At 33.6% G+C, this 25,547-nt stretch overlaps 1 protein-coding gene across 2 annotated transcripts in view; it reads right to left on the bottom strand.

Moving 5' to 3' along the window:
* GRIK2 (glutamate ionotropic receptor kainate type subunit 2) overlaps positions 1-25,547 on the bottom strand; it is a 394,781-nt gene that overhangs the window by 9,990 nt on the left and 359,244 nt on the right. Inside the window, exons 15-17 of one of the 2 annotated variants that reach the window (XM_032184253.1) lie at positions 18,188-18,413; positions 6,060-6,310; positions 5,367-5,865 (exon numbers count right to left, since the gene is read on the bottom strand). In XM_032184253.1, the coding sequence (XP_032040144.1) occupies positions 5,779-5,865; positions 6,060-6,310; positions 18,188-18,413 (564 nt within the window). In that variant the 3' untranslated portion in view covers positions 5,367-5,778. Of the gene's footprint in view, positions 1-5,366; positions 5,866-6,059; positions 6,311-18,187; positions 18,414-25,547 lie in introns of those variants that run through there. The other variant, XM_032184252.1, reaches the window with a different exon arrangement.

The following is a 25,547-nucleotide window of genomic DNA, read 5'->3' as shown; positions in this document are numbered from 1 at the left end:
ATACACACACACACAAACAATACAAGGCTATACATCCACATATAGTGCTCAGTGGAATGAGCACTAGGATGAGCACAGGATGATAGAAGTTCCCAATTTTCTAACTGCATATGTGCATATCTATGCATAAAGTTGAAAAAAAAAATCCTCTTATGAATTGTCACAGCTACTGCTGTTTCTCCCAGCCAACATTAAAAATTCTGAGGTTACTCCATTACAAAATATGACATGGTAATACAGATGACATCACTGACTCTGTGTTGTATAAGTTACTTGGGATATAAATCCCAAAGCTTTTACTTTGATTTACCATTAATTCCCACTTTTTTTTTTTTTTTAATATCTCTATTTATTTATTATTGTAACCTGAGTAACACATTTTTCAACTTTAAAATCTTTTGAACTTCCTTCTCTGAAAGGGGAAAAAAATTCTCTGTGCTGGGATTTACTCTGGGGTTGCCCCAAAACTATTAGAAACTACTGTCCCAAATATTTGACTTTTGATATTAAACTATTAGAAATATTCTCTGAACTCCAGTAACACTACAGTTTTTATGAAAGAGATTAATGAAAACTAAATTATTAAAATAATAATAAAAATATGTGGTAAAATAAGAAGAGGTCTTAAAATCTATTTAGGTAAGAAGGGATCCTAAAAATCTTTTGATTTTTCATACAAAATTATTGTAATATGTTGCTTTACATTTTTGTTAGGACAATAACTTAGAAATTGAAATACTGACTTTCCACTATCATGTTGACAAAGAAACATTCACAATATTCCAATATGTATTAACTTCTTTCTGAAAGACCAATCTGGTTAAGACAAGGTACATGTATGCACTTTGCTCATATCAATTCTAAAAGGAGCCATTCTAAGTCATAATGAATTAAATTTAATAATTCATTAGTAAGTCATGATGAATTAAATTTATCCTGATGCAGACTATAGATAAAGAGCTTGACAAATAAAGCCCATGTTAGCATTTACACTAACTTCATTTAAACAAATCAAGAAAAGCTAAATTGCATTTGAGAAAAGAACAATAAGGGCACAGTATCAACTGTAAGTGGTTACAGCACAACAGCTTCTTCATCTCAACCTCTTGCAAAGGTGTGGGTCCATTATGCCAATAAAAACAAATTTCAAGATTACTTTTCAAGCCCATGTTACCTTTTTTTTAAAGAAACCATGGCCAGGATAGGTGCAACCACTTGCAAGGGTAACAAATGTAATGTTCTATATATATACTTGTCACTGTCTTCAGTAATGCTGTGAACTTTATCCTAAAGTTTTCAGTAGTGAACAAGTACTTTCTACCAAACAGCTTACAGTTATAGTAGTAGCTCCCTGATCATTGTGTGTGAAGGTGGTGTCAAAATAGAGATAATCTCATAAATCTCAGAGAACTTTTTTTCTCTCTCTTTTTTTTTTTTTTTTAATGAAAATGAATGAAAGGTGAAGAAATTCTCAAATTGAGACCCATCAACTAATGTATTATGCTAAATATTAATGGTCCACATGCCAATGTTTTCCCTGGCCTTTATGATAATAATATGATCAGTACAAAAATAAATGTATAAAATGTACATAAATCCATGACACATTGAAAAACAGCAACAAAAAAGGATGTAGTAATTGTTTTAGATGGCTTCTGTTTCTAACGTGCTTATTCACTGCCCTCAGAGTGCCTGTTAAAATCAGGGAGCAGGTCATTCACCAGCAAAAGCAATTATAAAATGCAAATGGCAGAGCATTTATAGTCAAGACTGGCTGGATAAAAAAGCTCTACTTAATAACATGTTTCCAAGCAGTTGACATAATTAGATGTTCGTATTATAAACAATAGCAAAGAGTACAAGCCTTCAGCATTTTTTTAAAAGGCTGCAATTAAAAAAAAAAAAAAAAAAAAAAAAAAAAAAAAAAAAAAAAGTGAGCATTGTGACATAAATTCTATTAAAAAGTAACAATTAAATTTCCCTCTGAGAAAATAGAAGGCACCATCTTGTGGTTACTCTGAAGGAATGCAATTGGGACAGCCTCAGAACTGCCATTTCCTCCAAACCCTTCCCACTGTGTCCACTGGAATATCACAATTCTGCCAGACAAGGGCAATGCTTTTCCATTCCTAATATTCCCTCTCAACCAGTGAGACTAGGTATTGGGCAGGACTAGTGGGATTATTTAGTTCAAAATACATCTTATCCCTTTACTACAGTGTGTGTTTGAGGTATACAGACAACAATACGGAATTATTGTCAATTATAGAAAAAAAAATAAAAAAAAATTCTGAATACTCTGCAGCCCAGTAAAACTGCATTTTGAACCAGCTAAGATCAGGCACTTCTATTCTTTCTATCCTTATATTATCAAAACCAAAACATGGTTCTTTTATTCGGTGAGTGTTTGAAATTTATGTAAATTATATATTTTGGTCAACCAGTTAAGTTTGTGTCATCTTCAAAGATATAGTTAGTTTCATATACAGTTCACAGTTAAGCATTCAAAAATTCTTGTTACTTCAGTGGAATCTGCAGTTGCAAGTAAAACACCGTATGTAACCCACATGTATATTCACAATCAATAATGTGTGCCTTGGGTCCAATGCTGCAAACAGCTAAGGACTCATTCACTATATCTATGAGATAAACCATCCAGACTAATCTTTCTCCATTCAGCTGTGTAGCTGAGCAGACAAATATTTACAGAGGCACATTCAATTGTTCCTATCTTCCTTGGGAAATCTATATAAAATGCAATTTAATATCAATTTATTATTTTTATTGTTTTTATAATCAGTTATAAATGAATACTTATTTCAGAGAGGCTAATTTAGCTAGTTCTTATGTTACAATTTGATTGTATAACTCCAGAAACAATTTGTTGGTGTTACTGGTTCATTGTTAGATTTAAACTAGTATTTTGTATTATAGGGAACTTCTGACCAGATCTCCTCTAAGGAAACAAACAGAATGCTGATATGTGTCTCATTTCACATTGTTTGAAGTGCTTAACAGATCAAGATTAATAAAATGTACATATGCTATTTTTTTTTCCCAAGCAGATTTACGTATGACCTGCTGATGTCTCAATGAATTCTGAATGACTATAAATGGTAGCAAATTTTAGTTTTTTTTTTTTAGATCAGATCTGAATCTTCTAGAAAATACCTGGCAAATTAGGACAGTTATTTTTCAAACAAACTGACCATAGTAAGTATTACTGACTAACAGCCTAATGGTGATAACATCCAGAATAATCTTCACTTTTGAAAGGTGTCAATAAAAGAGGAGTTCTTCCATGTCTAGAAAATGCTGTGCTTGCATGGATGCATGGATGGTATTCTGGTTATTGGTATCTGTTTCAAAGAAGGAGTAAAATTAGTGTCCCATATTTCCTGGAGATTTTTTTTAGCACATCAGAAGAATTGATATTCTGAGTCACTTTACTTACAAGATGTAATGTTTTTTTTAGAAAATAACACAATTTTGTCTGATGTTTTTCTCAGCTCAGTTCTTTTTGAGACGTCACTCCTCCAAACAGTTTCACACTAACCAATGTCTCTGTTTACATGTGCACTCCAGGATGGGGGCTGACGTCTAAAACACTAAAAAATCATCTAGATTATACACTTAAAATCTGCATTGCTTCCCCACTGCCACAAAGGAAATGCAACTCTATATTTTGTGCATTATAATGCAGACATGTGTTAATATGTCCATTTGTATCCCAGGGTACTCCATATATTCAGCAACTGAAGTAATCTAATTTCTTTCATTTCCTTGGTTGTTAATGGGACCTTAACAACCCCATCTTTTCCATCTCCAAATGCTGACGAGCGTTATACAAATGCCGGAATGATAATCTGAGTCTAAAGGGCTGAAACAATAAGTGTTACCATAAAAAGGTGTCTTCTCCCTCCCTGTGAGAAAGCCAAGAATGCGTCACTTGCATGATTTACTCATGCAAACTGACAACAGAAAAGATGTAGGGATTGGAAACATGACAGTCCTGCTTATCTCCCCTTTGGCTGCTGCAATGCTCCTCTCTCCTAGGCAAAGGGGATCTGCTACTTCTGGAGAGGAAGAAAGAAGACATTCATGGAGGTCTCAGGATGCTGGGAGAAAAATGGGTGATGGTGGTTCAGGGAAGGTCACATACAGGGATCCTGTCATCATTAGTTAGTTAGTTTTATTCTACAAGTCAAGTTCTCGAGAAATTTTACTGTTCTCCTCCTGAGATCAGCATAGTTGGGTGTTATAGAGAGGGGATACAATGGAAGAAATTTGAGATGAGGAAGGAGGTGAGTGGAAAGACCTAATCCTTCCATCTGCTTCAGATTTAATCCTAATTTTTAAAACTACATCAATACTTGATGTATGATGAAACACTTCTGGTAAAAAGCTCAGATACCTCCACTTGTTGCTGTATCTATCCATCACTAACAAACAAGATTAAAAAAGAAGCAAATAGATCAAAAAAAAAAACAAAAGAAATAACAGAAAAAAAAAAAAAAAAAAAAAAAAAACAGAACATAGCAACAACAACAAACCATAGGGCTTAGAGAAACAAGTTATGTTTCTGTAAGTCTTTTCTGTTTACTTCCTCACACAACTTCCAACATGCTGATAGTGTCAAGTTATATATTCACACCCTGCAGAACACTAAAGTATTGATGTTATGAGATCACTATTAAAACTATTTTTCTAAGTGAGTATTTGTTAAAAGTCCAGAAAAGCTAAACCAAATTATTGTCATTAAGAAATCCATATCCACCTTAGGAATGGATAGTTTTGCATGGGGTACTTAGATAATAGTTATCTTTTCTCTCATAAATTAATTTCAGAAACATTACATTTCAAAAGCACTTTTACAGAATGGAATCACCCTAAAGTATCATAAAGGATAGGTTCTTAATGGGCTTTTAACAACTTAATCAAATATACCCATGTTCACACTGTGTTTAGGACCTTGTGATCTCACACTGCCTTTGTGCGTATTAGAAAAAAATATTTTTAACAATTTATTTATTAAAGGATACTTGCATACTGAAAGGTAGCCTCAAAAGAAGTGATAACAAATCTTAAATTTTCTGAGTAATAATTCAAGTTACAAAAATTCACTAGTAGCATCTGGAAAAAATATAAATATAAATATAAATATACTGATTGGATTTACTACTGATTTTATTAAATTAAGAAATTAAGTTACTAAATAGACATACAGGTCTTGCCATACGTATTAAAAAAAATAAAAATAAATAAATAAAAATAAAATAAAAGCTTATCTCATCTCCATTTTTAAAATACAGAATATATCATAGCAGTAAAATATATAGTTTGAGTTTAGGTTTAAATATGGGCACATACATATAGAGAGATTTATTTGATTTATTCACTATGCAGAAACTATATTTCCACCTAAGAATTTCCCAAGATATTATCAGTGTTGGCACAATTACAGTATTGCAGTTGCAAAAATTGTAAGATGAGATCAAATTAACACTAGAATTTTCAAAACCAAGTCAGTCTGAAATGACAGGACATTATATCATAATCAGTAGTAAACCCACAAAAAATCTTGGTGATGTAAATTTTTCCAGATGGTACCAGGACAACTTTTCAAGTATAAACATGTGAAAGAAAATTTCTATAGAGACATTTGTATATTTTGGCTTTGAGCAACAGACAGTTTTGTTTTTTTGGAAAATCAGAATTATCTGCTGAAGTTTAATTTGTTTTCCATTACAGTTTCGGATTTCTTCTTCATCCATAAAATTAACTGCAGTGAACTTCCAGAAGTAAAAAGCTGTCTTTTTTCAGGCTTGAATAAGAGGAGAAATAGTCACTTGTCCTGAAAGCTGGCTACAATTAAACACATTGAACACAAATTAAAAGCTGTAAATGTAACCTTTGGGTACTTTGCTGTGATCCTTTCTTATATACTGTATTATACGATAAACAATTAAAATGCACCTACATTTTGGCTACCAAAAGTTTAAAATATTATTTAACTAGATCATAAATAGAATACGGAAATAGGAAAAGACAATATTTACCTTTTCCAACTGGGCATTTTTTTTTGATTTGTACAAAAATTCCCCCACTGCCACAAAGACAGAAAGCACCAATCCTGCTGCCAGGACAATAAAGATTCCTCCAATATTCTGAACTCCCAAAGCACTGGCCTCTTTGCTTTCCTCCTCTGGGCAGCCATTGCCTCTCCACCATTTCTCTTTCATCATGTGGAGCTTGCCCTCCTCTTGCAGCTGTAGAATTGCTATAGTGATCTTGTCTCTATATGGAGAACCTAAAGAGATCACAGGGAACATATATTGCAGTGGTGTATATTTTAAAGAAAGTTAGTTACACCTGATAAGAATAAAATGTAGTGCGATGAATGCCACAGGGAAAAAATATATATCCTTTTCTTTACAACCATAACATTTATGGAAAAACAAGTACATTTAATCATGGTCCCACTGGTCACACAAGTGCAAACCTACATACGTACATAACTACATATGTGCAGAACTTGATACAGCTGATGTTGGTTATAAGCCAGGCAACTTGATGAAGCAAGTCTTATAGCATTGAGTCCAATGGTCTACTAAACTATTAAATCCAGCCAAAGAGTGTTCACCTTTTAATTCATATCAGGCTTTAATTATTCTGCAGTAGATTTAGTCTAATATAACTAAATCTACAGGCTGTTGCTTCATAGCTTGCTACCCTAAAGCTGTAGGTCTTTTATATAATAAGCACTTTATACTGTTATTACTTTCTTGCAAGAAAGAAACATCAATTTCTTGATGAAAGAAACATCAAGATACAGCCACAAAAGTCTGTATCTGATACACTGTCAGACAATTACAATTTACAAGATAAATTTAAGTGTTTGGATAACAAGAATGTGAATTTTCATATTTTTAATATATTTCTTTCTCATAATTAAGTATTTTAAAATAACATGATAATTTTGCAGTTTTTGAACCTTTCAATACAGGCAGTTCACAGGGTACTGTCATATCTTCATATGTCATCTGCTCTCTTTTTCTTTATAAGTGCACAAGAATTTTTCAATGAGTACTTTAAAACCTAACTTAATTAACAAAGAATGCCAATGGAGAAAACTTTACTTTTCTGAATGTTACTGAGTAAATCAACAGTTAGAACTGTTTTTTCTATGTTAAGATCTGTGTAATGCTTGAGAGAATAAAGACATAATTTTTCTTCTCCTCCTTCCTAAACAAGAACAAAAGACTTTGCATTAAAGTGGTTAAGAAATACAAGAGGAAAAAAAAAAAAAAAAAAAAAAAGAGAAGTAGATGAAAAGGCATGGCATCCCCTCTTTCATGCGATATGAATGCAGGTCTACAAATTTTCTTCCTCCTCTTTTTCCTTCTGTCATAATATTGCTACTTACTAGCTATCATCTTTATGGTGTTTCCTTTGACTGAATGATAAAATGTATTTTCTTTAACTTCATACCTTAAAAAAAAATAAATCTCAGAATCCCGCTAGAGAGATTTGACTATTTCATGTATTTTTGTCAGCTATGAAGGAGCTGAAGAAAGACATTTGTAGGATAATTTGTAGTCTTTACACTAGAAAAACATTTATTTATTTCGTTTTATTTTTTTATTTTATTTTGTTTTATTAGGAATTTCTTCTCCTTTAACATACTATTCAACTTATTGTGTTACATATCTAGAACTTATCATGAGAATATAGCTAATTGCAAAGGGTTGATGTGCCAGGATGGAAATAAAACAGAAAAGACAATTAATTGTAAAATACCCTGAGCTATTCCTTTACTCCAAAAATAAAAGGTGGGAAGAGCTAGCCTCAAAGTAACATTGCAAGAACTTGGGTTTTATCATATCTCCTCCTTAAAAAAGAAGATTGCACTAAGAGCTACACTGTGTTTACACAGGACTATATGGAAAGCAGAGAGAAGGGAGAGCAAATTCTTTTCTATTCCTTTGTGCATGTGTGAGCTTAGGTCACATGATTTCAGACCATCCTGATTATTATGAAACTCTGCAAAATCCTGTATCTGATGCTTTTCTTCAGTCAAATGGAAGAAGGAAAGTGATTATCCACAAGAGCCTGGGGAGTGTAAGTGCATACTATAATCTTTGGGAGATGTTTTCAGGGCTACACTGCCTATAAATATTTAACAATAACATAGGATTCTGAGAAATAATTTTGGACCCAGTTTAACCCATCTTCTGATCTGACAAGCTGTTTTCTAAGTTTTCTAACTAAATTGATTTGCACTCAGTTTCTACACTTTGCAAAGACATAGCAATGGGAAATCTACCCAGAAGTCCCTGAAGTGTCTAAAAATGTTGTGGTCTAATCAGAATCAGTGGATGACAGAATTACCGTGCAAAGAGACTAAAAAAAAAAAAAAAAAAAAAAAAAAAAAAAAGAAAGAGAGAGAGAGAGACAATAGACACAGCATACAGATTACACACTTAAAACTGCTGTTTTCCTTGCAGAAATGAAAAATGTCATCATGTAAATGTAAAAGGTTTTGTAAATTATTGCCAATTTTCACCATCATGAGTGCAAGATGAGTCAAGCCATTTAATAAGGTGTTGAGGGAAGGTGATGTCCTCCTTGTGTACTTTTTAAAAACAAAACTATTTCACTGAAGAGAATTTGCTTTTCAGGGAGAAAAAATTAAATGTGAACAGAAACTTGAAGGCTCACTGACCATGTGTGTGAATGCATGTGGAAAATAAATACAGTATGAATAAGAATTAAGTAATAAAGCATAAATTCAAAATAAATAAATAAATAAATGAGTAAAATGCTGTCATATTCATAGAAAGCACACACAACATTAATTTTCATGTGCAGAAATGTGAACTTCAAATATAAATGAAATCACATGCAGTTGAAAAAAAAAAATCTTACCAGTCTGTGCATGGGGAATGACTTGAGCCTGGGGAAAGGAGCAGGGACACAGACACCAAGATATTTAAAACTCCATCACAAACTCAGAGGGAAAAGATGAGACTATAATTTTCCATTAATTATGGAAGAAAAAGAGAAGTCAAGTTTGGAAATATCTGAATTGGTCTTTCCTTTCTTCCCTGGGTTCCAAGTGTTTTATTTTCTCCATTGACTCCAAGAACTATCTCCATGATAAACTAGGACTGGAGGGCCTACAGAACATAAACTATACATTATTTGCTGATCTCTCTCTAGTTGCAGTTTGCAGGAATGAGAACTTCTGCTAAAAGAATCACTCTAGTACCTTCAGTCTAGTTACACAAATTATGGAGACCTTAATAACTTTCTAGGATCAACAAAATCAGTGAGGGATGCAACAATTTCTATTTGCAGTGACTTACATATGAAAATTTAAAATACAAATGAAAATCTGTATAAAATTATGTCTGAAGCATTAATACATATATATATATATATATATATGTGGATGTAAATATAAAGCTAACAAAGTCCCAGATGTATTGAAGTTATATATAGAGGTTATAAGTATGCCACTGAAAAGATGTACTCAACAGCAAAACTAGCCACTTCCCTATGTAGCAATGAGCCATGTATTTTTAAGAGTATAGAACAAACAGGATATCATTGCATACCAGGAAATAGATGTGAGCTTCTCAAAAGCCATCTGAACATGGTCCTGGGCAATCAGTTCTAGGTGTCCCTGCTTGAGCAGAAATTTTGGAGGAGAAGATCCCCAGAGGTCCCTTGCAAACTCAACCACTCTGTGATTCTGTGAAATGTAGCTTTGATAAAAGATTTTCTTTGTGATGTTAAGTGAAGTAAACCAGAAGCATTTATCAGTTTCTTAGCTCTGTGCCTATGTTTTTTTTTTTATATATATTTATGACATACTCAAACATTATAGCATTCTTGCCTCTAAGATACAAATAAATTAATGACAATGATGCGCAGTTTAAATACACTCCCCACATTTACTGAAAACAAGTGCTATATCAATAAACTTTGAGTGGACATAGAAGTTTTTAAGGTAGAAAAGTGTAAAAAACTTGTTTTTGCCTCTTGCAAACCTGTATCAGTCGTACAAGCAGACTACAAATACAGCCTCCTTGGGAAATATTTGTCTAACACTACACAGCACCATACAGCTGAATGAAGGAGTCTAACAAACATTATATGCAGTCCTACAATGTATATAGTTTTCAGAAAGGTGAGCAAGAGTTTAGTGAAAGATAAAGAAAAGTCTAGGGTCAGTCCATGCATTTCCAGAAGCCAAGCTCTAATGGAAATTCTGAAAATAATACCTGTCAGTGTTTTTGCCACTAGCTTTTTTATCATGGGTGAGGTATGAATTAGCTGTTAGGTATATCTAGCTGTAATGACATCTTAAATCATGATAATCTTTATTTAAGTTATACAAACAGGAATAGCTTCATACTTTGGAGTGGTCAGAATTCCTACAAAACTTTATATTGCATCCAGAGGAGACAATTAGAAGCTTTAGCTGCTTCAGTCCTATGTATTCCATATATTTCTAATCACTCCAGTAAATAAGAGGAGCTGACTTCTTTTGGTTTTCCATGCAGATTTCTTTCCCACAATTTGATTCACAAGGTTAAAGTGACTACAGGAGCAACATATTCTGTTCTTTATATTTGAAGAAGATTCTTTACAATGCAGCAAATGGTCCTGAGCACTATAATGTCAATGTTGAAGCTTGAATAATGTCTTTACTTAGTTACACCTGTCCAACAAAATCCTGCTGGAAACTCCACTTCTCCAATGGAGAGTTTATTCACAACAGCTACTGGAAGCCGTGTTTTGGCAATTCTTTAATATAATGCTCAGTCAGCTATCATGCGTCAACACATACTTCTGAGGTAACTATAAAAACATGGTTCTTTCATCAAATATGTTAGCTACACATTCTTATATTTCAACAACAATAAATTAACTGCTCAAGCACTGAAATTCTCAAATTAGTTTCAATACTCAGTTTGACCTGCATAAAAATAAATAATTTGAATCTATATTTTCTGCATGTTCAGCTAATGAAGACAAATGTATTAATTTGTTTTAGTTACAGAAGAACTGAAGCCCAGCACTTTTATGCATGTATAAGTGATGAATATTACAGTTCAAATTATATGAAGGATTGCAGATTAAGTGCAGGCAAGCAGAATAAAAAGGCCTCCCGTGTTGGTACATGGTATTTCTCTGTCTCCTATAGAGACAGATCTGTTTAAATCGCAAGTCACCAAGGACTGGTAAAAAAAAAAAAAAAAAAGTTCATATTACGAAATATGAATATATGAATATTCTATAGTCTGAAGGTAATAAGAAACTACAGGAGAACTAGGGGTTTTTAACAATAAAACCCAATGAATGCAAAAATTGCACAGTATTCATTACACCCATTATTTGAAGTTTACCTAAGAATGTATGATATATACATAGACACATATGCACACTTTCTAAGTAGACAGCATGTCAATTGTAAGATGCATTTTTTTCTCCAGCATCTGTACTTGCAGTAGACATGCAGTAGACAAGGATAGCTTAGCTCAGATATCCTCTGATATCGTATATATAAATAAACAGGATTTTTTTTCAAAGCCTGAAATCTCAAAAATGTTTAAATTGAAAGCCAGTGCTAACAGTAGTTTTTAGTACTTTACAGAGGAAGTCCAGGAATATATTTTCACCAAAGCAAATTAGCAAATCTTAAGCATCTCAGCAGCTTTTCAATATTTCAAATATGAAGAATTTGTTTCCAGTTATGTTAACCAAGTGTATTGTTAACTATCTCGGGGACTAAATTTACATCATTTTCATTGTTATTCCTTACAATTTTGGAGCTGTCTGCTTTTTGAAAGGTTCCCATGTTATTCATGCCTGTTGCTTTGTTATTATTAAATAAATACATTTTTTAAAAAGGTGTGTTAGAAGTATAGACCTGTTTATCCATGAATGTCAGATGTAATCGAGTTACTGCAGGAGTAGAAGCAAAGCAAACTCACAAACTCACAAACCGCATCTAAGAAGCTTAGGACATTCTTTTTGTTTTCTCGTACTTCTTCAAGAAAATAAGGTAACATGCACTTTTGAATTTAGAAAATTATGCCATATTTAAATCAACTAATGGAAACATAAAAACCACCTCTGTTTCTCCTGACAAGAAAAAAAAAAAAAAAAAAAGAAAAAAAAAAAAGATTTTTTAAAATTATATTTTGCATTGATCACTGACTACCAAATGCATAAATTAAATGAAGAGAATGTGGCAGTAATGTGATCATTTACAGACACCGTGGCCATTGTCATTGTTCTCTAATCTTGCCTGAGATTTAAGGAAAATTGTTTTAAAAACATGTCCCTTAAAAACATATCCTTTTCAGTTTGGTGGAGGTGTGAAAAGGGAATGATGCTGGGACACAGAAAGTAGCCCTAGCTACAGTAAGTACCTATCTTGAAAAATGTCAACTGATTCTTAGTCTAGACCTTCAGCAGTGACACAAAATGAAAGACAAAAAGAGGAAAACACTGAAGCACCAGTGTGAAAGGGCCATGAAAATCACACTGCCCAAGTTCTGCATTTTGAGATAGGACAAATGAGAGGCACAAATTTCTTTTATTTCTTTTATTTCTTCTCTCTTTTTTTTTTTTTAACATGGAAAAAGTCATTTTGTCAGACATTTTTTTCTCTCTCTCTTTTTTTTTTTCCTTCACTTCTCACTTCTGTCTTTTAAAAGCTAGACAAAACAAGGGAGACAACATCCTACACATCTGTAGGATGCTGAGATGTTATTCTTACATTTACTCCATTTTTATCTACTTTTTATTTTCCAACTAAGCTTTGGAAAGTACATTAATTTTTGGATGATTACAAAAGAAGGCTGCAAACCTTCTTTCTAAACCATAATTCTATAACTAGAATTATGAATGCAATAAGGGAGCAAGCTGAACATGTTCTAAAAGAATAAAGGCTTGAGATCATCTTCTATCTTTTCAAACTTACTACTGCATACTAAAGAAATTAGAGTAATTTATTTGATTTCATTTACATTACATTAAGTTTTAGTCTTTACTCATCTTTTAAAAGCTTTTGTTCTTAAGTAGTCTATATTTCTCTCTGTGCTGACATTCAAAACTTTCTATATTCGAAACCACGCACTTAAAAAAGTTCATGTAATGAAATCTTTTGTAAAATACTTGCATTGAGAATTTGATCAGATAAGTTTAAAAATGTCAACATTAAGAACTTTTACCAAGAGTATTTTTTTCGGTCACTCCCAAGAGACATAAGTAATATAAATCAGGTGTCCTATATATATTGTTATTGAATACAACATGATAACTGTGTTACATGTTCACTGATTACACTGTTTGTTTAAAGTCCATTTGAATCCAGTAACCTCTCACTGGCATAGAAGAAATGTTTTGTACCACGTTTATTAATGGCTTATATAAACATAAATAATTTATGAAGTCATATTGCTATAAAAGATATGAAATAGCAGATTATAAATTATTGCCTGAGACTCCTTTTTTCTGTGATGAACTCTAATTTAAAGGAGTGTAGTGTGAAATAGTCTTTCTAGATTTGATGTCTGATGAAATTATATGAATACTGTCCTCAAAATATGCTTACTCTAAACATCATAATTACATGCTACAAAGCTAACTGAAATTAAAACAAACAAACAAACAAACAAAAAAAAAACTCTCTTGGCTCTGATCCACCAAAAATAAAATATTTATTTTAATGCTTAATTAAAAAATGCTGAATTGAATTACACTGTGCAAAAGTAAGTAACTACACTTCAACATACTGGATGGAAGAGATGGCATCATGAGAGACTTGGACAGGCTTGAGAGGTGGGAACCTTTTCAAAAAGTTCATAAAGACCATAAAGTTCATAAAGTGCAAGTTCCTGCATCTGGATTGGAGCAATCCCAAGCACAAATACAGCTTGGCCGGAGAATTCCTTTTGAGCAACCCTGAGGAGAATGACCTGGGGGTCTTACTTGATGAAAAGTTCAACACAAGCTGGCAATATGCTCTTGCAGCCCAGAAAGCAAACCATATCCTGGGCTGCATCAAAAGAAGTGTGGCCAACAGGTCAAGGGAGGTGATTGTCTCACTCCTCTTTGCTCTTATGAGACCCCGCCTGGAGTACTGCATTCACCTCTGGGGCCCTCAGCACACGAAAGACATGGAAGTATTAGAACAAATCTAGAGAAGGGCCACAAAGACAGTCTGGAGCACCACTTCTATGAAGAGATGCTAAGGGAGTTGGGGTTGTTCAGCCTGAAGAAGAGAAGGATCTGGGGAAACCTCATTGAAGCCTTCCAACACCTAAAGAGAGATTATAAAAAAGTTGGAGAGTGACTTTTTACTCAGGCAGATAGTTATAGGAGAAGGGGGGATGCTTTTAAACTAAAAGAGAGGAGATTTAAATTCAATGTTAGGAACAAATTCTTGACTCAATGAGTGGTGAGGCACAGGAACAGATTGTCCTGAGAAGTTGTGGATGTCCCATCCCTGGAGGTGTTCAAGAACAGGTTGGATGGAACTCTGGGCAACCTGCTGTAGCAGAAGGTGTCCCTGCCTATGGACCAAATTTGGAACATCTTTAAAAAAAAAAAAAATACAGTGAAAAATATTTTTTTCTCTAAGAAGTAGAAATGATTATAAACAAAGTTTATTTGACATTTTGTTATGTATTGGGCTTATGTGACAAGATTTTAGTTGTTTGTGGTTGAGGATATAGGGGTGATGTCTGTGAGGAGTCCTGAAGTTGCCTCATGTTAGGTAAGAGCCAGTTCCAGCTGGCTCCAAAAAGGACCTATCATTGGCCAAAACTGAGCCAGTGAATGATGATGGTTGTGCCTCTGTGAGAACATTTTTTAAGGGGAAATAACACCATGCAACAGCATCTGGGAGAGCGGAGTACAAAATGATCTTACAGATACTTTGGTCAGTGAAGAGGAAAGGGGAAGAGGTGCTACAGGCACCGGAGCAGAAGTTCTTTTACAGCCCATGGAAAAGACTTCAGCGGAACAGGCTGTCCCTTTGCAGCTCACGGGAACCCCATATAGGATCAGTTTGGGAAGGACTGCATCCCATGGCAGGGCCCCCCCAGTGGAGAAGAAGTATACATTTTCCAAGCAATTATTCTATCATAAACTTCTCTGTTGGCTTGTTTTTTCTGTTAGGAATTTTTTTTCTCTCTCCTGCTTGAAGCTACTTAGACTCAAGCAAATTATGTTCTCACTATTATTCTGTTAGCCTTCAAAAGGAACTTCCTTTGATGAAGTTCAGCAAAAGTAACCATATTCATTCTAATGTATTTGGCATAAGGTCTATAACAACCATATTCTACAAAATTGATCTTTTGTGCTGTTTCAAGCCACTATTTCAAGAGATAAGCTGGATATTTTTGTAAACTTGGGGAGATGACATCCATAGCTTTCAGATACTGTGTCTCTACTTGAACAAATAGTTTCATATCTTCCTGTTCAGAGATGTGTTAGTGACTAGCTTCCCAAAGAGGCTTGTGAAATCATTACACTACAGTTTTCCAAGCACCTGGCAAGTTACTTTTGCATTATTGACTCTAAAAAGATATTACTAAATTTCATATCCCTAAGCATTTTCCATAATCATGAAATAATACATATCTCTGTAGATTTAGTTATGCCAAAAGATCATTTAACAATCCTGAAATTCATTTTTTCCTGTAGAAATGAGATTAATTGCAACATACTAACTAATTAACATTGTATGCAGCTTTGTAAGGTTTTTTGCCTTCAACAGAGCAATGTATTTCACAAAAACTGAAAGGTACTGTAGAAATGCTTTTTCATAATGTTTCCCTTGAAATATGTGTGAAGTATGCCTTCTTTTAGCAGAGGCAACCCAATCTACTTTGTCTGAGACTATACAGTTAACATACAGAATACAGAATTTCTGTAATTAGCTCTTGCCTCTGGATAGAATTTTATTGGTAATGCCCAAACAAAGGAATAATCTCTTATTCTTAGCTGTGCTGTGAAAGTTCCAGATGCTGTTTTGTTTTATTTTAATTTATTTTATGAAATCTTAATTTATATTTTATTTTATGTTCTATTTCCTTTTATGAAGGCCTTAACTGTTTTACTGAGCTTATTTTACATGTAATTTCTTTTGCTAAGTTTACCACTGTTTCAAGTCTTCTTCTGCCTCCTTTGATAATCTATGATTCCTGCAGATATGTCCTCTACTTGTTTTGATTTTATTCAAGAAAATTGTCAGCTGACAGATCCTTTCGTACACCACCACTATTTCTCTTGATCCAGATAACTTAAGAGATTAATAATGTCTTTGATATGAGCCAAAGTTAATGAGGAAATAATGTACATGTAGTGCCTGTTCTCCCTGAAAAAAAGTAGGATACAAAGCCCAAAAGACAGTCTACCTACTGTTTTATCTGCTTGTATCCAATACTTCTTCCTCTGAAACTTAACTGGTCATTCTAGAAGTCTTTATCTTTTATCTAGAAGTGGCTTTATCTTTGCTTTTCATCTGCTTTCTCTGGTGTTTATGCTGCTTCTCTGATTTATGCATAAGGAAAAGCAGTTAAAAACAGCCTGGTCTTTCAGTTTCCTATCACTTGGGAACTTCCACGGACACTTTCATTACTTGGGCATGCTTCATATACTTCAAAAGTTTTCAAGCAGCCTATTCAAGGATTTTAAACTTAGTAAAATTTAATTTTCCTCATACTAAGTCTAATTGGAAGATGTTTTTCGTCTTCAAAATAAAATGGAAACATGTTTTATGCTTCAGAAAATATTAAATGCCAAAATAACAATGGGACTCAAGTCTAGTCCTGTCTGGCACTTACATGGCTATAGCAGATATTCAACCATATAAAAAGCCATAATAGAGCAAGATGGAAAAAAATACGATATCAATTAAAATTACTTTCCTAACAACTAACTGTTCAAAGACAGAATGGACAGAATCATAATTTCTTCAGATGTCCACTTCATAACTAACTATACTGAAATCACTAAAAGTATAAAGATGCTGTTAAGGTTGCAGTAAGTATCTACAACATACAGGAAGAACTATCTTTGGTATTACTAGATAACTCTTTATGCAAGATATTCCAGTAATTAATATTTATTTCTTAGCCTTCATTATCATATTCTTAATTTAAAGTATTAGACTCATTAGACTCCACTTCACCTACACAATGGTTTATTGTGTACTATTAACACAGATAAAATCAATAATAAGTGTGAGACGTATTTGAGAGAAAACATAAAACATATTCATACCAACAACAAAATCATAAATTCTCCTTAAAAATAAATTTACAACAAGACAAGTATTGGCCTTGAAAAAAAAGTTAGTGGAAAAATATTACAATATTAATTAGGATCACTGAGCAATACTGACAGACCCTTTGTCAGTACTTTCATAATTAACACAGTTTAGCATTTTCTATTCTTATCTTTTCCAAAATCTAAAGCCGGATCCTCAACACATGTTCTTCAACAATCACTGCAGACAGTGGGAACCCAGAACCTCATTACATGTTGAATTCCAGACTGTGGATTCTAGAAACCAAACAAGTGTCCGCTGTTGGCTCCTAATCTTGACAAGATTACAAACTTGCTCTACAAAAGCATATTCCTTAAAGTTAATTCAGTAGTTCTTTTGTCTGTGGATTATACATGACATATACATTATACTATGGAATCTTTCCTCTTATTTTAAGAACTTAAACATTTATCCCTCTCTCAGAAGCTTTGTATTATGTGCATTTATTTCTGCGAGCTTGATACGAATAGCACTTAATTCTCTAAAGAGATAGATCAATGTTAAAAAAACATGATGAAAGGACGTGGAAAGTAACTTTGTTGTTGTTGAGCAACATGCAAGAGAAGCAAGGCATGATGTATGAGAAACATCAAATGAAAATGTTCAATTTCATCTAAGGTAACAATATATATATTTATTTTTTTTCTGTATAGAAAATGAAATATAATTCATAATTATCGATAAAAGATGTAGTATTTTTCCTTAGGTAGGAAAAAGAGAATGAGAGAATGCTAGTAATGTAGAGAAAGCAATAGTATATTGGAGCTTTTCTATACTACTACAGCAGCTGAGATTAATGAACAGAGAACAAATGGTTGACGTATCACCTACCCATGGGAGTTCCAACACCGTAACCTTTTGAGTCTATCAGGCCTCCAATCTGTGTTAGGTTACAGTTCCGCTGTGTGACAAACTCAATGGTTGTTGACTCCATTAAAAATGCATAATCAGAGGTAAGTACACGCTGGATACCTTCTTCGTTGCTTTTAACAAGTACTGACTGCCTCCTGCTACTCATGAAGGCCCACATCTTGTCATAAGTGGAGATTTTGGATTTCTGAAAGATAAATATTAGACACAACAGTAATAAGAATAAAACACTTTTAAGAATGAATGCAAATTCTCAATTTACAGATTTCTCTCTTGTCACATTTTACTACATGTCAGGTTTTACCATGGGATGCCTCTAAGAGTGTTTGTATCTTTCATCTCATCTGTGGAAAACAAAGCAGCTGGACAGATTGTCACAAAAATGTTTATCTGCTTATCATTGTTTATATGTTATTATTTGTCTAGGATGAAGGCCTACAAGTATTTGAAGTCAGTGGAAAACTATTAAGGATTTAACTGTAGCCCAACTCATCAACAATGTTGGTGAGTTTTATAGGATTTGTTGGATTCTGGCACACTTAAAATTATCATGCTTATTTCAATCATTCTGCTACTCCTGAGCATTTCTAAAAACCTAATGCACAGTGTAGCAACTTGAAGTAATCAAAGCACTTACAAAAGGCAGATTATGGAAAAAACAATTATGAGGGAGAGGGCAATAACCATTTTATCCATCACACAGTGGATACTTGGAGAAGGATTTTAACTAAAAGATAGTATCACACTGGTCATACTAATACTAGTTTGTCATTGACAAATTGACAGCTAGAAGTCCTAAAGGTGAACACATTTAATATTCCTTTTTGCTTTAATTTAAATATTGCTTTAATATTCCCTGAATGCAAAGCACTATTGTGTTATAGAAAAGAGAGAGGACTGGGACAAAGGAGACAATACTTTGGCAAAAGTATTAAACAAACGAACAAACAACAACAACAAAACTTCCCTCACCTTTGTAAAAGACTATGTGTAAGAGATGATAACTACTGGATAAAGTGAAAACATTGACTGACCATTTCATATTACATTTGTAATATGAATATTACATCTGCTTAACAAAGTTTCAAACTCAGATGTATCAGAAAATGTTCAGACATGTTAATTCTTGCCCAGTAAATAAAATGTGGAGATACAGTCTGAGGACTCGTAAAACTGGACTTTTTAAGGCATCTTTCATCTTTTAATGTTAACCTTAAATATAACTGCCTTCAGTTCTGGTGGAGATACTTACCAAGATAGGCACTACAAATCTTTCTGAAGTTCAGCTCATTGTCAGCCATAATTTCTGCCCAAATGAGAATTAGCAGTGTATGTGGAATAAAAAGAGCATTTAGAAAAACAGATGACTTTGTCCCCCTGTTGAGATACAGTCCAAGACTTATTTCAGTTTGCCTGGGGACTTAGCAAATCAAGAATTTTAATGAACTCTAGTGTCAACGCTAACAAAACTGAAGATTTCTAGGACTCTACATTAACTCAATGACTCTGTACAGAACAAGATAAGCAACTGATTGCAAAAGATTTTAGTAACAACAAAAGAGGAGATCACCTTACTTCAAAATATACTGTGAATGCACAGAATTAAGAAGACCAAACAGGCATGGTCTCTGTTCACTGGGTTTGTTTTGACAAATAATTCTTTGAAGCACTGCAGCATAAAATACTTCAAGCAATACACATCAGCCCTGCAGGAATCTAAATCACTATGTAATGCAGAAAAGTTGGAAAATGAATGTTTTCCAATATTTGTAAAATTTTGCCAAGAGCCCATATTATCATTTAATTCTTTTGCCATACAATCTTTACCCAGGTGAAAAAAAAAAAAAAAAAGATTGCCAGGATAAAAACGTGTTAGCAAGGGGAAAGATTGCTCTCTACTGAAGCATTACAGCAAGTGAAAAAAGACAATACCCTCTAAAGGACAGAATGTGCTCATATTATGATGACTGATTTAATCAGCTAGGATGATGCCTCAGCTTCTACTGAAAAAGAAGGAACAAAAGTCACAAACAAAATAAGAGAAAACTTCTGCATAGTATAGCATAGCTACTGTAATATTAAAAAAAAAAAAAAAGTATTAACATGATATACTGAGACTCTAGATAACACAAAGACTAAAAAAAGTGCACATGAATCTCCACTGTGAAGCTATCGAGGGTGATAGAAAGTGCACAGTAATCTCTGTTTTGTTATGTAAGCAAAATGCTACAATATCTTTGCACTGATTTCCTCCATCCCTAAAAGCTAAAGGGCAGAACAGAAATGATGCTAAGGAAAAGAGTCCATGTATTTGTGACCACTAGATCTTATGTTTTGGTAAAAAATTCTTACCAAAAAAAAAATGTAATAAAGGTTATGAGATTTGTTTTATGCACAAGAGAGAATGCTTATATGAGAAAACAAAACTAAATTTTTGATTCATGAAAATATAAATACAAATGGTTTTCCTCTCTTTTTTGCAAAGTACTCATCAGACTCAGCTGACTAAACTCAAGAAGCCAGAACAATCAAAAGCATCTTGAGCCCATCTGACATTGAAATAAAGAGAATGACACTGATATGTACATAATGGTTCTGGTGGTTATGACTGTGTCATTCATAGTGATGGAAGCAGATGCTGCAATATACATTATGTTTCCATCTTCTTTCATTGTGTGCATATAAATCCAGTTAATCAAATGATATACTCTATCACGGAAGTGTATTATATATCTGGGTTAGTTCACCATATTACAGAATCACAGAATCACAGAATTTCTAGGTTGGAAGAGACCTCAAGATCATCAAGTCCAACCTCTGACCTAATGCTAGCAGTCCCCACTAAACCATATCCCTAAGCTCTACATCTAAACGTCTTTTAAAGACTTCCAGGGATGGTGACTCCACCACTTCCCTGGGCAGCCTGTTCCAATGCCTCACAACCCTTTCAGAGAAGAAGTTCTTCCTAACATCTAACCTAAAACTCCCCTGGCTCAACTTAAGCCCATTCCCCCTCGTCCTGTCACCAGGCACGTGGGAGAACAAACCAACCCCCACCTCGCTACAGCCTCCCTTGAGGTACCTATAGAGAACGATAAGGTCGCCCCTGAGCCTCCTCTTCTCCAGGCTGAACAAGCCCAGCTCCCTCAGCCGCTCCTCGTAGGACTTGTTCTCCAGGCCCCTCACCAGCTTCGTCGCCCTTATTGTTTCATCTCACTGGAAATCCAACCTGACTCGAAATCAACTGGAAATGATGTCTGCATAAGATAACTTGTGATGACATGATTTATCATGCTTGTGTTCCCTCAGTAATGCTGAAGACAATGCAGAACAGTAAGAAAGCTGCCTTGAAACATTTGAATTTCACTGGAAGGAAAAAAAAAAAAAAAAAAAGAGAGAGAGAGAACTAACATGGAATTTGGACATGAAAAGGTTAAACAAATCAAGGAACTCATGTAGCTTGTGCATAAAATAGATGTTCTCACAGTGACATTCAGAGGATACTGTCAGTGACATACTCAGCATTCATACATTAAAGATTTATTGGAAGATAACTGTGCACGTCAAGGATCACAAAAGGAAGTATGGCAAAAGCTTTAAGTTAGTCTGATGCTATGTATATGTTTGAAGCTAGAAACAAGAGGAATCGTTGTTGGTAATATGTTAATTTTCTGTCCTAAAGTACTGGCTAGGAAAGACAAAGATCTGAATAGTCAGACTCTGGAGCACAAAGTTAGAAAAATATCAGGATGTTGGATGAATGCCAAAATAAACAAGGATTAAAGGACAGGGAAGCAGACCTCATGATACAAGACAAGACTGGATAATTGCACAGTAAAATTTGCCAGGCAAATTCTGACAAATTCCTACAAAGGATTATGCAGTATACACTGTTATTGAAACACCAATGGAGATTTTTATTTTAATGATAGCATTCAACTTCTTTCTTAGCTTCTAAAATTATTTGGTTGTCATGGACAATGCCTTAGGTTTCCTTGCACCCGTGCAATATTTTAAGTCATAAGAGGCTCAAAAGAAAGATTAAAGCTAATTAAGATTACATTCCAAGGAATAAATAAATAAATCAGAAGACCAGTTCTTATGTATTTTATGAGAGCACTATCCAATACATATGAATTAAACCATGACAATCATTATGGCAAGAAAAAAAACTACCAACAACAACAACAAAAATAACAGACTGCTAGTTCTACCACACTATTTTCCATGTTTGGCAGTGCCTTTAACAACCGTGGTTTTTATTTTTCTGATTTTCCATTGTTAGTGATCTCAAATCACTTTTCTTAAAGTTATGTGATTCATGTATTTTTTTAAGGCTAAAGACAGTTATACATGTTTATTCTTACCTTCTGTAAAGCACAGGGTGAAATGTCACTTCATTTGAATTACTTCATCAAGATCATGACTTTAATTTTTGTGACAATGAGAATGTCACAAAAAGTACATTCATAAAGACCCATCAGCATGGGTCTTTTAGCAAGGTCTCCCACAATATCTTTGAGGACATGCTGGTACTGAACAGATGGAGCTGCTACAGGTGAAGGACTGGTTTAAGGTGTTGAGCTTGATATGCGGTGCCTGAGGCCAAATTGGCATCTGGGCATGAGTGGAGTGCCTCACAGGTCTGAACTGGATCTGATTCTGTTCAATATCTTGATACGCTGTTTGGAAAATCTTATTGAAAGTGTCCTTACCAAGTTTGTGGTAGGACAAATAGGTACACTGGAATGAGCTACCATTCAAAGAGACCTCAAGAGGCTAAAGAGTTGGGCTAATGAGAATTGTTTGAGACTTAACAAAGTCTCAAACAAATAAAAAAAATTATATATATATATATATAAATATATATATATATTTATATATATATATATATTTTATATATTTTTAATATAAAATTTTATTTATATAAAATTTTATTTATATAAAATTATATATATATAAATATAAATATATATTTTAGCCTCTTGAGGTCTCTTTGAATGGTAGCTATATATATATATTATATATATATATAATGGTAGCTATATATATATATATATATTTATATATATATATATATAAATATATATAAAGCCTGTCCTGGGACAGAGTAATCCCAGGCATCAGGGAATACAGGCTTGGAAACTGACTGGCAGGAGTGTGTCTTGGTACTTTGCAGGTCATACCAGGAATGTGGTGTTCCATTTTAGTCCTCCAAATGATCAGAGGTGATCAAAGAGTTGGAGATCTTAACTTACAAAGTAAGATTTGGAAAATCTTCAACCAGATTTCAGATTTCAACCCAGAGAAAGGAAGGCTTACACAGAATTCTATTACGTTCTTTCATTACCCAAAGAGAAAGTTAGAGATAATTTGAAGGTACACTTGATTAGAATGCATGCTGACAGAATAAGAGGCAATGGAACAGGAGGCAGGAAAAGTAAAAAAAGAAGGAAAAGGAAGGAAAATTCTGTGTGAATATAAATATATATATATATTCTATGCATTGGAATAGGTAGCCTGAGAAGCAGTGGAATCTGCTCACTGGAAATATTTAAGACAATTTGACAAAGCCTTGGATAAACTAATCTAAGGTTCTGCATTCAATTAGAAAAGCAGATCTCTTCTAATAATAGGAAAGGATCTCTAGAGGTCCCCTCCAATTTTGAATTTCCATTGATTTCTGTGATTCGCCAGTATACATGTAAAGTTACATAGAGTAATAAATATTTCCAGAGAGTTTGCAAATTATGGTGTTAAGCAATGAGATTTTTCTTTTTCTCAGTAAAACAAACACATACATTATTTCCTGTTTGAAACAAATAACATTGTGAATTTATGAAGTTTATACTTCAAGCCAAAGACAAGACTACTGTTAAGGAAAATCTATCTTCTTTTTCACACTTCAGTTCTTTGAAACTCAAGTACATTCATCCCAATTGTTTCATACATAACCCCTTGGCAAACCTGAACACCAGTACAGAAATCAAGAGTGAACTGTCTGTGTAATACATTTACTTCATTCATTCCTTATTCATTTTTGTTCATTTGACGTTTTGTTTTGACATATGCCTTAAATCCACATAACTATGAAATATACATACAAAAATATATTTCTGGTGTTGTTAATAACAGCAAAAGCACTAATGTATCTCAAAAAATCTCTCTGCAAGTAAGAAGGCTAGCTGTCAAATTTAGGTAAAGTAAACATTTCTTCTTATGGCTCACAGCTGTTCTAAGACATTTGGGATACATCTCCAATATTGTAGGCCACAGAGGATTAGTACAGTTAATAGATAAACAAAGTTAATTAATTGAATACATTTCAAATCATAGCATGACAAGCTTAAGGCTCAGAAAACAAACCAACAGCCTTAGGTAAAGAATGTTTTAGGAATGTTCAAGCATTAAAAATACATGGAAATTCAAAACATAAAGCTGTCAAAAAAAAAAAAAAAAAAAAAAAAAAAAAAAAAAAGCACTTGCACAAGTTTAAACAAATTGTAAATAAACACAAATGGCCTGATCATTTCCCTGAATTGAAACTAAATTTAAATTTGTAAAGGCTGACTTCTACTGTTATAGTATCTATCAGTGACCAAAGATGTTTTTGTTCCTTTGTTTTGTTTTGTTTTGCTTTGTTGTTCTTCTTGGTTTTGTAATTTATACCTGGCTATGCTAATCCACCTATCCCAGTTCTTAATATGACTGAATTATTTGGTTTCTCCAAACTGTTCAGTGTTTCTGAAGCAGACAACAATGGGATCCTGGTCTTTTACTGGGACTTCTGAGCTAAACAGTAATACATTAAAATAATAGTAAATATCACAATCAGCTACATGAATCATAATGGAAGCTATTATATCTTATCAATTTTATAGCTTTTCACAGTACATGCCCTCTTTCCACACATTGTTTTAAACAATCTATGTAAATTAGTTGTAATGACTAAAATAATTTATTGTTTCAGATGAGCCTTAGTTAATTCTACAGTCCAAAAGTAAATTTTGATTTCTGAGGCAGCAGAAGCAGTATATTTACCAAATTTGACACTGCTGATCACATTATGTGTAAAATGCAATTTGGTGTTAATTGCATGTCTGCACCTGGTGCGTCCATAATGTAATACCATAGACGTTCCAAACTCTGAATTCACGTATGTGCAGTGCACGGGTCTGAATCATTCCTATAAGCTAAGGAATATCTTTTACAGAGCACTGTGTTAATCTCTAGCATCTTAAGCATACAGAAAATATACATTCTCCAACCTGCACTGGAAAACAGACCAAACCTAAATCAGCTTAACCGTCCTTTACCATTC

The sequence above is a fragment of the Aythya fuligula genome, chromosome 3, assembly GCF_009819795.1.
Source record: "Aythya fuligula isolate bAytFul2 chromosome 3, bAytFul2.pri, whole genome shotgun sequence".
In the NCBI taxonomy this organism is placed as follows: Eukaryota; Metazoa; Chordata; class Aves; order Anseriformes; family Anatidae; genus Aythya; species Aythya fuligula.
This window is presented reverse-complemented; position numbering and strand designations above follow the sequence as displayed.